General features: G+C 28.3%; 2 protein-coding genes across 2 annotated transcripts in view; one reads left to right on the top strand and one right to left on the bottom strand.

The window, feature by feature from the left end:
* LOC102671313 (E3 ubiquitin-protein ligase TRIP12) overlaps window positions 1–9,741 on the top strand; it is a 15,757-nt gene extending 6,016 nt beyond the window's left edge. Inside the window, exons 6-26 of the mRNA XM_031510828.1 lie at window positions 6–218; window positions 299–486; window positions 1,258–1,431; window positions 1,559–1,935; window positions 2,011–2,295; window positions 2,374–2,754; window positions 2,845–3,017; window positions 3,109–3,283; window positions 3,369–3,597; window positions 3,678–3,918; window positions 4,001–4,406; window positions 4,495–4,683; window positions 4,830–5,015; window positions 5,085–5,276; window positions 5,358–5,563; window positions 5,633–6,055; window positions 6,128–6,380; window positions 6,454–6,699; window positions 6,857–7,186; window positions 7,346–7,664; window positions 7,795–9,741. Coding sequence (XP_031366688.1) covers window positions 6–218; window positions 299–486; window positions 1,258–1,431; window positions 1,559–1,935; window positions 2,011–2,295; window positions 2,374–2,754; window positions 2,845–3,017; window positions 3,109–3,283; window positions 3,369–3,597; window positions 3,678–3,918; window positions 4,001–4,406; window positions 4,495–4,683; window positions 4,830–5,015; window positions 5,085–5,276; window positions 5,358–5,563; window positions 5,633–6,055; window positions 6,128–6,380; window positions 6,454–6,699; window positions 6,857–7,186; window positions 7,346–7,664; window positions 7,795–7,991 — 5,383 coding nt within the window. The 3' untranslated portion in view covers window positions 7,992–9,741. The remainder of the gene's footprint in view (window positions 1–5; window positions 219–298; window positions 487–1,257; window positions 1,432–1,558; window positions 1,936–2,010; window positions 2,296–2,373; window positions 2,755–2,844; window positions 3,018–3,108; window positions 3,284–3,368; window positions 3,598–3,677; window positions 3,919–4,000; window positions 4,407–4,494; window positions 4,684–4,829; window positions 5,016–5,084; window positions 5,277–5,357; window positions 5,564–5,632; window positions 6,056–6,127; window positions 6,381–6,453; window positions 6,700–6,856; window positions 7,187–7,345; window positions 7,665–7,794) is intronic.
* Window positions 9,742–9,849: 108 nt separating this feature from the next.
* Window positions 9,850–10,671, bottom strand: part of LOC102671539 (transmembrane protein 256 homolog) — a 2,056-nt gene continuing 1,234 nt past the window's right edge. The window contains exons 2-4 of the mRNA XM_006616473.2: window positions 10,448–10,601; window positions 10,137–10,255; window positions 9,850–10,065 (exon numbers count right to left, since the gene is read on the bottom strand). Of these exons, the coding sequence (XP_006616536.1) occupies window positions 9,922–10,065; window positions 10,137–10,255; window positions 10,448–10,601 (417 nt within the window). The 3' untranslated portion in view covers window positions 9,850–9,921. The remainder of the gene's footprint in view (window positions 10,066–10,136; window positions 10,256–10,447; window positions 10,602–10,671) is intronic.

Genomic DNA, 10,671 nt, shown 5'->3' with positions numbered 1-10,671 from the left:
CATGACGGGGCAGGCACTAGTGGCATCACTACAGCCACTGCCAATCCACCTGTGTCTGCCGCCGCCACTGCCAACCCTACACACCCTCATCCAACGCACAAACATATATTACGTTCTCGCACAAAATTATCCAGTGACTATAAAGAACTATCAAGTATTAACAAAACTTCAGGAAAGCATCATAAGAAAGATACTACAGGAACTTGTTCAAGCTCTAGGTAATGAATTTACTAAAAATGATAATCAGTTGTATATTCTGAAAATCATGTTTTATATTTATAATATCTTATTTAAATAGACATCGTTCTTCGTCACGTGCAAGAAAGGCAGTGATAGAAGGAAGTTCTGGGGGAAGTGTAATGTCAGGTACTGAATCTATAACTAATAGTACCACTCCAACAACTGTTTCATCTACAGTTTCTAGTAATCAATTAGTATCTACAACAGGAGAAGACGAATTAGCATCTACAGCTACATCTGCCACTGGTAATTTCACATATATATTCAATTTTTCTAGCAACTGATTTTTGACTCAAAAAAAAAATAATTCATTAACTCTTTTTCTTTATTTAAAATTGCTCGCAAAATTAAAAAGAAAAACGAATAAGAGATTCATAAAGAAGAAAAATCATAAATTTTTATATCCGGAATTGTTTAATGACATGTTATTCTATTCTTTTCTCAAGAATAATATTTCTACTATTATTTTAAATTTTTCGTTTCATTTGAGGACAAAACTAAGCCCAACCAAGTAATATATTTAATCTTACTGCACCGGCATTTTTCTACCGAATAATTTAGTAACCAGCACTGATTAATACTATACAAATAATTGATTGATTTTGCCAATATTTGTGATATTATATTGTGATTCTTATATATCATTGGTATTTATCGTGTTTAATAATTTAATGACAACTGAAATCTAATTGTTGTCAATCATATGATAATTGCAACATAATTTTGATTTAACGACATCAATGGTAAATATAATGGGATAATTCATTCACATTCAATTGGGAATTGATCAAATTCATTTATATATAAATATTTTCATTTAATTTAATTCTTATAAATTTTCATTTAATTTCATTCAATTTAATTTATTTAAAAATAAAATTTTAGATAAAAAAATTTCATTTTTTATCTTGAATTATTTATCAAGTGATTTATAAATTAAAAAGTGATTTATTAAATTAAATTAATAAAATTTATAATAAAATTAAAGTATTTTATCAATATCATTTTTTAATTAAGCAAGTGGAGGACCATCTGGAATGTCTGGTACTACTGGAGATAGTGAAAGTGATGATGGAGAAGTTGGGAGATTGCAAGCATTACTTGAAGCTAGAGGTTTACCTCCTCATGTATTTGGCGCATTAGCACCACGAATGCAACATTTATTAAATAGAAGCATGGGTGCAAGTTCTGGTATTTTATTTTTTAAAAATTTTACTATTTTTTTTATAATTCATTTTTTAATTTTAATTAAAAATCTTTTTTTAAATAAATTTAAAAAAAAATTTGAATTATTTAGAAAATAATTTTATAATTTCAGCTGCCAAAGCTCAACAGTTATTAGCTGGTTTACAAGCTGTTGATGATGAGGGGGAACAATTACAAGCTGTTATAGGAATGGGTGAAATTCTTGTTATGGGAAATGAAGATACATTAGCTGGTTTTCCTGTAAAACAAGTTGTTGCAGCATTAATAAATTTACTCGGAATAGAACATAATTTTGTAATAATGACACACGCATGTCGTGCTCTTACTTACATGATGGAAGCTTTACCTCGATCATCGACAGTAGTAGTTGATGCTGTTCCAGTGTTCTTACAAAAATTAGAATCTATTGAATGTATGGATGTAGCAGAACAATGTTTAACAGCATTAGCTATGCTTTCCCGGAGACATAGTAAAACCATTTTACATGAAGTATGTATTTATTAATAAACATCATGTAATGATTTACAATGAATATTTCCTATATATTAATTTATTCATTTCTAGGGAGGAGTATCAGCTTGTTTAAAATTTGTCGATTTTTTTAATATCACAGCACAACGGGCTGCATTAACAATTACAGCAAACTGTTGTCAAAATCTTCATCCTGATGATTTTCACTTAGTAGCTGACAGTTTACCTTTATTGACGAGTAGACTGACAAATCAAGATAAGAAAAGTGTTGAATGTGTTTGCCAAGCATTTAGTCGTTTAGTTGATAGTTTTCAACACGATCCGGTAACTTTGCATAAAATTATTAATGCAGAACTTCTTCAGAATTTACAACAATTGGTAAGAAAAATATTTTTTTTTCTATTTTAATAATATAATTTTTTATTAATTTAATTGCTAAAGATATATTTATTTTAGCTTATGATTACCCCACCTGTTAATAGCATTAGTAATTTCATAACAGTGTTGCGAATGCTCTCTGTGATATCAAATCGCTGTCCTGATTTGGCACAGCTGCTTTTACAACAAAATATAGCTTTTACACTAAGTTATCTTTTAACTGGATCACTAGAAGTTAAAACAGAAGATGTAGAATTAGTACCGCGATCTCCGCAAGAATGGTTTGAAATCACTTGTTTAATTGAAGAACTTATGCCTCCATTACCAACAGATGGCATATTTAGTGTAAATAGTTTACTTGAAAGGACCAGTAATCAGCAAGAAAATGTTCATTGGGAGTGGCGTGATGAAAGACATTGCTGCCATCCATTTAGTACTATTGATTCTAGAATCATTGAGGTATTAATAATTATTATAAATGATATATATTATGTACTATATAAATATTATAAAAAATAGAAAATAGTAAAATAAAAATAATTTTTTCAGATGGCATTTCAAAATGGTGAGGATGAGATCTGTCTTTCTTCTTTAGGTCGAACTTATACAATAGATTTAACTGTGATGAAACAAATTAATGAAGATATTGGATTAGCAAGAAGCATTTTTCGTAGAGTAAATGCACATCCTACAGAAGGAAAAAGTCCTACATGTTCATCTAAGTAAATATCGAAGTTAATTTTTAAAATAAATTCATCATTAACTATATTAATTATAAAATGTTAATATAATTTCTATTATAAATTTTTCTAGTATGGATGTTGTACCTCCAGTAATTGAAACAAATGAATGGTTAGTATCGTTTATTCGAACTCTATTCTCTGTGTTATATGAAGTCTACAGCAGTTCTGCTGGTCCTGCTGTAAAATGTAAATGTCTTCGAGCTCTTTTACGTATGGTTTATTATGCCTCAACTGATTTACTTAAGGTATGCAAAGTAAATGAGAATATATATTTTTATCTATGAAATTAATTGTAATTATTTAAAGCTTTGTTTGTTATTATTAAAATAGGATGTTTTAAAAAATCAAGTGGTATCATCACATATAGCGGGTATGTTGGCATCCCAAGATTTACGAATTGTTATTGGAGCTCTGCAAATGGCAAGCATATTAATGAAAAGATTACCACAAGTATTTGGAGTTCATTTTCATCGTGAGGGCGTTTTGCATCAAATACGTCAACTAGCTGATCCTGAAGTACCTCTTGGTGTTTCACCACCCAAGTGTCCTTCTAGTACTGGTAATTTATTTAATTTATTATGTATATTTACATGTATATTAATTTTTTAAATATTATAAAATATCCTTTATTTTTTTTAGGTACATCATTACCAAGCCCACAACCAGGTCCATCTAATACATCTCTTTGTTCCACCACGATGTTTTCGTCTAATAATGCTACGTCTCCAATTGCCTCTCCATCAACGAATGGTAACATATTATTTGGTACAATTGCAACATGTCAGTTGAAATCAAATCTTTCTGCGTCAATGGAAACACATACTAGAAATGAATTAAATTCTACTGTAGATGATGTAACTACACCACAAAGTGCTCATTTGTAAGTATAATCCAAAATACTATGGAAAATTATATTAAAAATATATATTATAACATATTATTTACATTAAATATTTTGTTAGGAGAATTGGAGATGTTTTGAAAAGAAAACGACAAAATAAAAAAGGTCGATTTTCTAGACTAGGCAGTACTACACCTCAACAAACTCAACAACCTGAATCTCTATTTACTGGTTTCGCTCCTAAAAATAATCGTTTCTTAGGAAATCTTAATCCTGCTAGATGGGGTCGAAAATCATCATCTTCAAATTCTGCTAATGATAAAAGAGATACGAGTTCATCAACAAGTTTGTCAAAACCGCCTAGTAATTCAAGTCTAACAGGAGGAAATAGAGATAAAGCTAAAGCATGGGTACGTGAACAGGCTGCTCAATTTTTGGCACGATATCAGGATGATGCTCCATGCACGCATCCTGCAATGACAGTTCTTTCCAGGCTTACTGCTGCCATACAACGATTACAATCTAATGTAAATATATTTCAATATAAATTTAATATTTAATATTTTTATTAAATATTAATATTTAATATTTAATAATTGAATAATATATTTTTAGGAATTGGATGAAATGTTATCGGCACTTACCGAATTAAGAGATATAGTACTTGAAAGTGATATATCTCCGTTTGAAATGAATTATAGCGGTCTTATCAAAGCTCTGCTCAACTACCTCACTACTACAGATGCTCCTGGTAATCGTTACGATCGCCTTCGTATGTTCTGGAAATTGTTTGCAGAATCAACTGTAAGTAAAATGAATAAATGTAATAGCATGATTTAATGGAGATTTTTTTTTAAGAATATGCTCTCTATATTATATATATATGTGTATATATATATATATATCTGTGTGTATGTGTGTGTGTGTGTGTATGTGTATTCAATTTTTAGATGCATCAGGATAACAATATTACTGATCTTAATCCTGGAGCATTTGGTGCTCTAGTAGCAAAATTAAACAGTTGTGTTGCACAGTTGGAACAATTTCCTGTAAAAGTACACGATTTACCGGCAGGATCTGGTGCTGGTCGTGGAGGCACTAGTGCTCTTAAATTTTTCAATACACATCAACTCAAGGTACAATTTAATTAAATAATAAATAATAATAATAGTAATAATGTAATTCAATTTTTTATGATTTTATAGTGTAATCTTCAACGACATCCAGATTGTAATAATTTAAAACAATGGAAAGGGGGTACTGTTAAAATAGATCCTCTTGCATTAGTGCAAGCAATTGAACGTTATTTAATGGTTCGTGGGTATGGTAGAATACGAGAAGCAGAATCTATGGTTAGTGACGATGATAATAGTGAAGATGATATAGATGATACATTGGTAATATTCATATATATGTGTGTGTGTATATATATATGTCTAATTTTTTTTCTATTAAGTAAATATTAATAATATTTATAGGCAGCAGTAGTTATAAGTCAAGGGTCAGCAAAACATAAACTTCAATTTTTAATTGGAGATGAAGTACTGCCTTTTAATATGACTGTTTATCAAGCTGTAAGACAATTTGGTTGTACTGGAATGGATCATTCAGAAGCAGAAGCTGATGGTGAACCACCACTTGGTCATGATGCCGTATGGGTACAAACTCACACAATTTATTACAGGTATTTTTTATTTTCTCTTCTTTTTAAGAAAAATATGAAAGTAATAAAAAATAATTTGTATACATTTAGACCTGTACCAGAAGAAGAAACTATAACATCACCAAAACCAGGATCAAGTTCACAAAGTAGTAGTCGCAAAGGCAAAGGAAAAAGTACAAAGATCAGTTCAAAACGAAAAGAAGATAGTTTGTGGCTTGAAGGAACAGTTCCTCCGCAACGTTGTCCACTTGATCCTTATCTGTCACCTACCTTGCCATCTTCGGTTACTATTACTGATGCCTCATTGGATGGTTTATGTTTACTACGTCTATTACATGCTTTAAATCGTCATTGGGGTGTTTTATTTCCTCATTTGAAAGGTTTAAGTTTACTTTCTCCACAAGATTTTATTAATAATAAAATAGCCGCAAAAGCAAGTCGGCAGCTACAAGATCCTTTAGTGATTATGACTGGAAACTTACCTCTATGGTTACAACAAATTGCTACAGTATGGTAAGTATTATGAAAATTATAATAAATTATTAATATAAATTTTGTTAAATTATATTTTTTAATTATTTACAGTCCATTCTTATTTCCATTTGAAACGAGACAATTATTACTCTATGCAACATCGTTTGATAGAGATAGAGCTTTACAACGTCTCTTAGATTCCGCTCCAGAATTATCGGGATCGGATAGCCAAGAACGCGTTACTCCACGTTTAGAACGAAGAAAAAGAACCATTTCCAGAACGGATATTCTCAAACAAGCAGAATTAGTTATACAAGATTTAGCGTCTAGCAAAGCCTTACTTGAAGTGCAATATGTTAATGAGGTCTATTTTTTGCTCTTTACGATATAATTTATTTTTTATTTTTACAGTAAATCTTATAGATATTATTTTGTAGGTTGGTACTGGTTTAGGTCCAACATTGGAATTTTATGCTCTAGTCTCTCAGGAATTACAGCGTGCTGATCTTGATCTTTGGCATGGTAGTTCAAGTCCTACTGAGGCAGGATATGTTAATGCTCCTCAAGGACTTTTTCCAATGCCAATTTCATGGAGTACTAAAGTATCCCATCTTGCAAAACTTAAAACAAAATTTAAGTTTCTTGGAAAGTTTATGGCGAAAGCGATATATGATTCTAGAATGGTATAATTTTTTATTTTGTTGATTAATTCAAAGAAATAATAAAAAGATTTCAAATTTATAATTATAATTTTTATATAATTTATATAAATATATAATTATTTATATAAATATTTTATATAATTTATATAAATAATATTAAATTTATATTTTTTTACAGTTGGATTTACCATTCAGTTTAACTTTTTATCGTTGGTTATTGGGAGAAGAACATATGCTAACATTAGCTGATTTAGCACATGTTTGTCCTGATGTACATCGAACTCTTACTAGATTACAGCAAGTTATTAGACAAAAGGAAACAATCGAGAAAGATCAAATATTAAGACCACATGAAAAAGCACAACTAATAGAGTCACTAAATTTAGATGGATGTCTAATTTCCGATCTTGGCCTTGTTTTCGAATTACCGGGTTATGAAAATATCGAATTAAGGAAAGGCGGAAGTGAAATACCTGTTACTACTTATAACCTAGATCAATACATCAAGGTATTGTAATAATAAATTCATGAATTTTTTTGTATAATTAATTTAACTATTTTGAAGTTTTTTTCTCTATTATATGGTGTTATTTTTTGCTTATAATATTATATGTACCACCAATAATTTATAAAAAATATATATAACTATTTATAATTCATTTTTTAGTTGGTTGTACATTGGTTCTTATATGAAGGTGTCTTCAGACAAATGGAAGCATTTAGGGAAGGATTTGAATCTGTTTTCCCACCATCACAATTAAGATTATTCTTTCCTGAAGAACTGGAAGCTGTGTTTTGTGGACATGCACAATCAGGTGGACAATGGGATGTGAAAACACTTTCGGAATGCTGTAGGACTGATCATGGTTATACACCAGATTCTCGTGCTATTCGTTTTCTATTTGAAGTTATGTCAAAATATAATAGTGAAGAACAAAGGCAGTTCGTTCAGTTTGTTACAGGTTCACCTCGATTACCAGTTGGAGGTAAATTTTTAATTTTAAATTTCAAATAAATTATATAACTACTATATAATATTAATATATTCATATAATTAATATATTAATATATTCATAAAATTTAAAAAAAAAATAAAAGTAAAATTTTATTTTTTAGGTTTCAAGAGTTTAACACCGCCGTTAACAATAGTGCGCAAAACGTTCGATCCATCTATGAAAACAGACGATTTCTTACCATCCGTAATGACTTGTGTTAATTACTTAAAACTGCCTGATTATACAACATTAGAAATAATGCGGGAAAAGTTGCGAATAGCTGCACAAGAAGGACAACATTCGTTCCACCTTTCCTAGAAACGGATGGAAAACCGGCGCGCCATTTGCTCTTTTGCTATCGTATTGTCCAGGTTGAAAAAATTCTTCAAACACCATTTAAAATATTTAAAAAAGTAACTGCGCGCGTGTTTTCTTCAACTCTCAGTAATCGTATATTTGCACTTTATATGAGCTTTTTCGAAAATATCTTTTTCTTGATTTTAGTGAGAATTCATTTAAATAAATTTTAATTTGATGTTTATCTTTTTACTTATAAATACGGATTGTGATATATTTTCTCAAAAAAGTGCAAAAATGACATTAGCTCTACTATGAGTTTCCTCTTGTGGTATTATGAACCAGGTAGAATGGGAGCAGCCTTGTTCTAGGAAACTTATCTTTGATGTGTTACAATAATTAATAAAAGTTGTAAATATAGTTTAATATGCGCAAGTCTATATAAATACTTTATATAATAGTAACAAAAAAAAATGATATTGCTACGAAACTCTATACTAATTAAATATAATTTAGTCTGAGAGGATGTTTATTAGACATAAGTAAATTTTATATCAGTGGTGCATTTAGCATCGCCATAAATCGCCAATTTCATGCCTCATTGCAGATTGTAATGAAATCACAAGTCAAAATCGATGAAAAAAGAAAAAAAATTCGCGCTAATAACGTAGCTCATGTTTCATCATCATAAAAATATAATAACTGCGAATATAATTGCGTGTTTACGATTATCGTTTTAATTTCTTAATCGATCTCTTTTGTTCGCTGCTTAGTTCTCAGTCATGCGAGCACTGCGCGAATTAACGTGCAAAACTCTTATATTTAAGTTTATTCAATGTATCACTAATTAAACTTATTTGATATTTTTATTCTAGGTAAGATAGTCCAATTAATACTTTACTTAGCTGTATAAGAAAGCAGCCAACATCATCAGGTCAAGTCATCATAATGATACATGAATCGAAGAAAATTCTTATATCCACTTATTTACAGGCAAAGTATCTATTTATGAAACATGTACGACAACTGTATAATACGAAATAGAATGGATATAAAAATCAGCGAAGCTGGTGTATCAAATGGATTATACAAGGTACATTACTTTCTTATATTTCTGTAGAAATGTGATTCTATACAAAAATTATGAAAATATGAATTGATCACAAATAGAAAAGAAAATAATTGACTATTTGTTTTACATTTATATTGTGTATTATTACTTGAAATGATCAATATATACATACATCACTTTTGATTTTTATTTTTATATATATGGAACTTAATTGATAAATTAGCAATTAAATTAATTGGTATTAAATCATTATTTCTCGTTTTAATTTTTAAAATAAAATTAATAAGATTACTTCAAAACTTTGTTCCATCCTTGAAATATTTTTTTTAGCATTATACAAAATTTCTTTTCTGACAATCTACGATATTCTTATACTTCATAATTTTTATGTATTCTATGATAAAACATAAAACATGTTGTATTTTTGCATTACATTTCTAATAACGAATAACAATAATGAATAGTTGATAATATATACATAATGTAGAAGAAAAATCATTCTACACTATGAAGTATGCAATTAGAAATACAATATAATGTATAATAGTTTAGGATTATTTAAACTTATATCAGTAATATTACAAATTTATGTTTACATCAATTCATTAGTATAAATGAGTTTTACTTTTATTTAGATCATATTATATTTCTTTAGCAGTTTTCAATAAATGAAAATACAAATGTTGCCTGCCAACAAAATATTTTTTCTAATCACTATTTCATAAGTAGTTTCATAATATTTTCATAATGATAAAAATATTAATAATAAATAGTTTATTTTAAATTTAAAGATAACATTAATGATCATTTTTTACATTTACATATAATAATTTTTTTTATTTACTTTTCATTTTTTCACACATATTATTTTGTAAAATTTTAAATACACATACATAACCATCCTATTATAAAACACATTCCACCTACTTTTGTTATTATATCATGTTGTTTCTTACCCGTAAATGCATAATAATAACAAGTTCCACAGCACAATATTATTCCAGAAATCAGGAATGTTGTAGACTAAATAATGAAATAGTAATTAATATATTCTTCCAAATTATATATTGATATTTTATCAAAGTTAAACATACCAACAAAGGTCTTTTACATAGAGGTAATCCTAATATTGCTAATGTATGAATAAAATGAAAATAACTTGCAGTTTCAAATACTTTTTTGAGGTGTACTTCATCATATTTTGGATATTGTTCTAAAATATAATAAATAAAAATTATTTTATATAAATAATATACTAAAAGATTGCATAAAATTTATTTTTGTTAAAAAATATTTAACAAAAAATATTAGTAAAAAATTTATATTAAATTACAGTATTATATAATTAAAATTTTTTCTAAACAAAATTGCATTTAAAAGAGCACAACAATAATTTTAATCTTACTATAAAAACCATATCCATTAAGAATTACAGCTGCTGCACCACTAAAAGCGGCAAGTCTAATATATGGTCCTGTATCTGCAGCTAATTTCCATAATGGTATTGGTGATGGTATTTTTATTTCATTTTTTGATTTTAATCCCAAATATTTGGATGCCTAAAGACAATTTCTGATATAATATTTATATTTTATAATATTTGTATATAAATTATTGTTAAAACTATTT

Source organism: Apis dorsata, unplaced genomic scaffold (genome assembly GCF_000469605.1).
Source record: "Apis dorsata unplaced genomic scaffold, Apis dorsata 1.3 scaffold_265, whole genome shotgun sequence".
Taxonomy (NCBI): Eukaryota; Metazoa; Arthropoda; class Insecta; order Hymenoptera; family Apidae; genus Apis; species Apis dorsata.
This window is presented reverse-complemented; position numbering and strand designations above follow the sequence as displayed.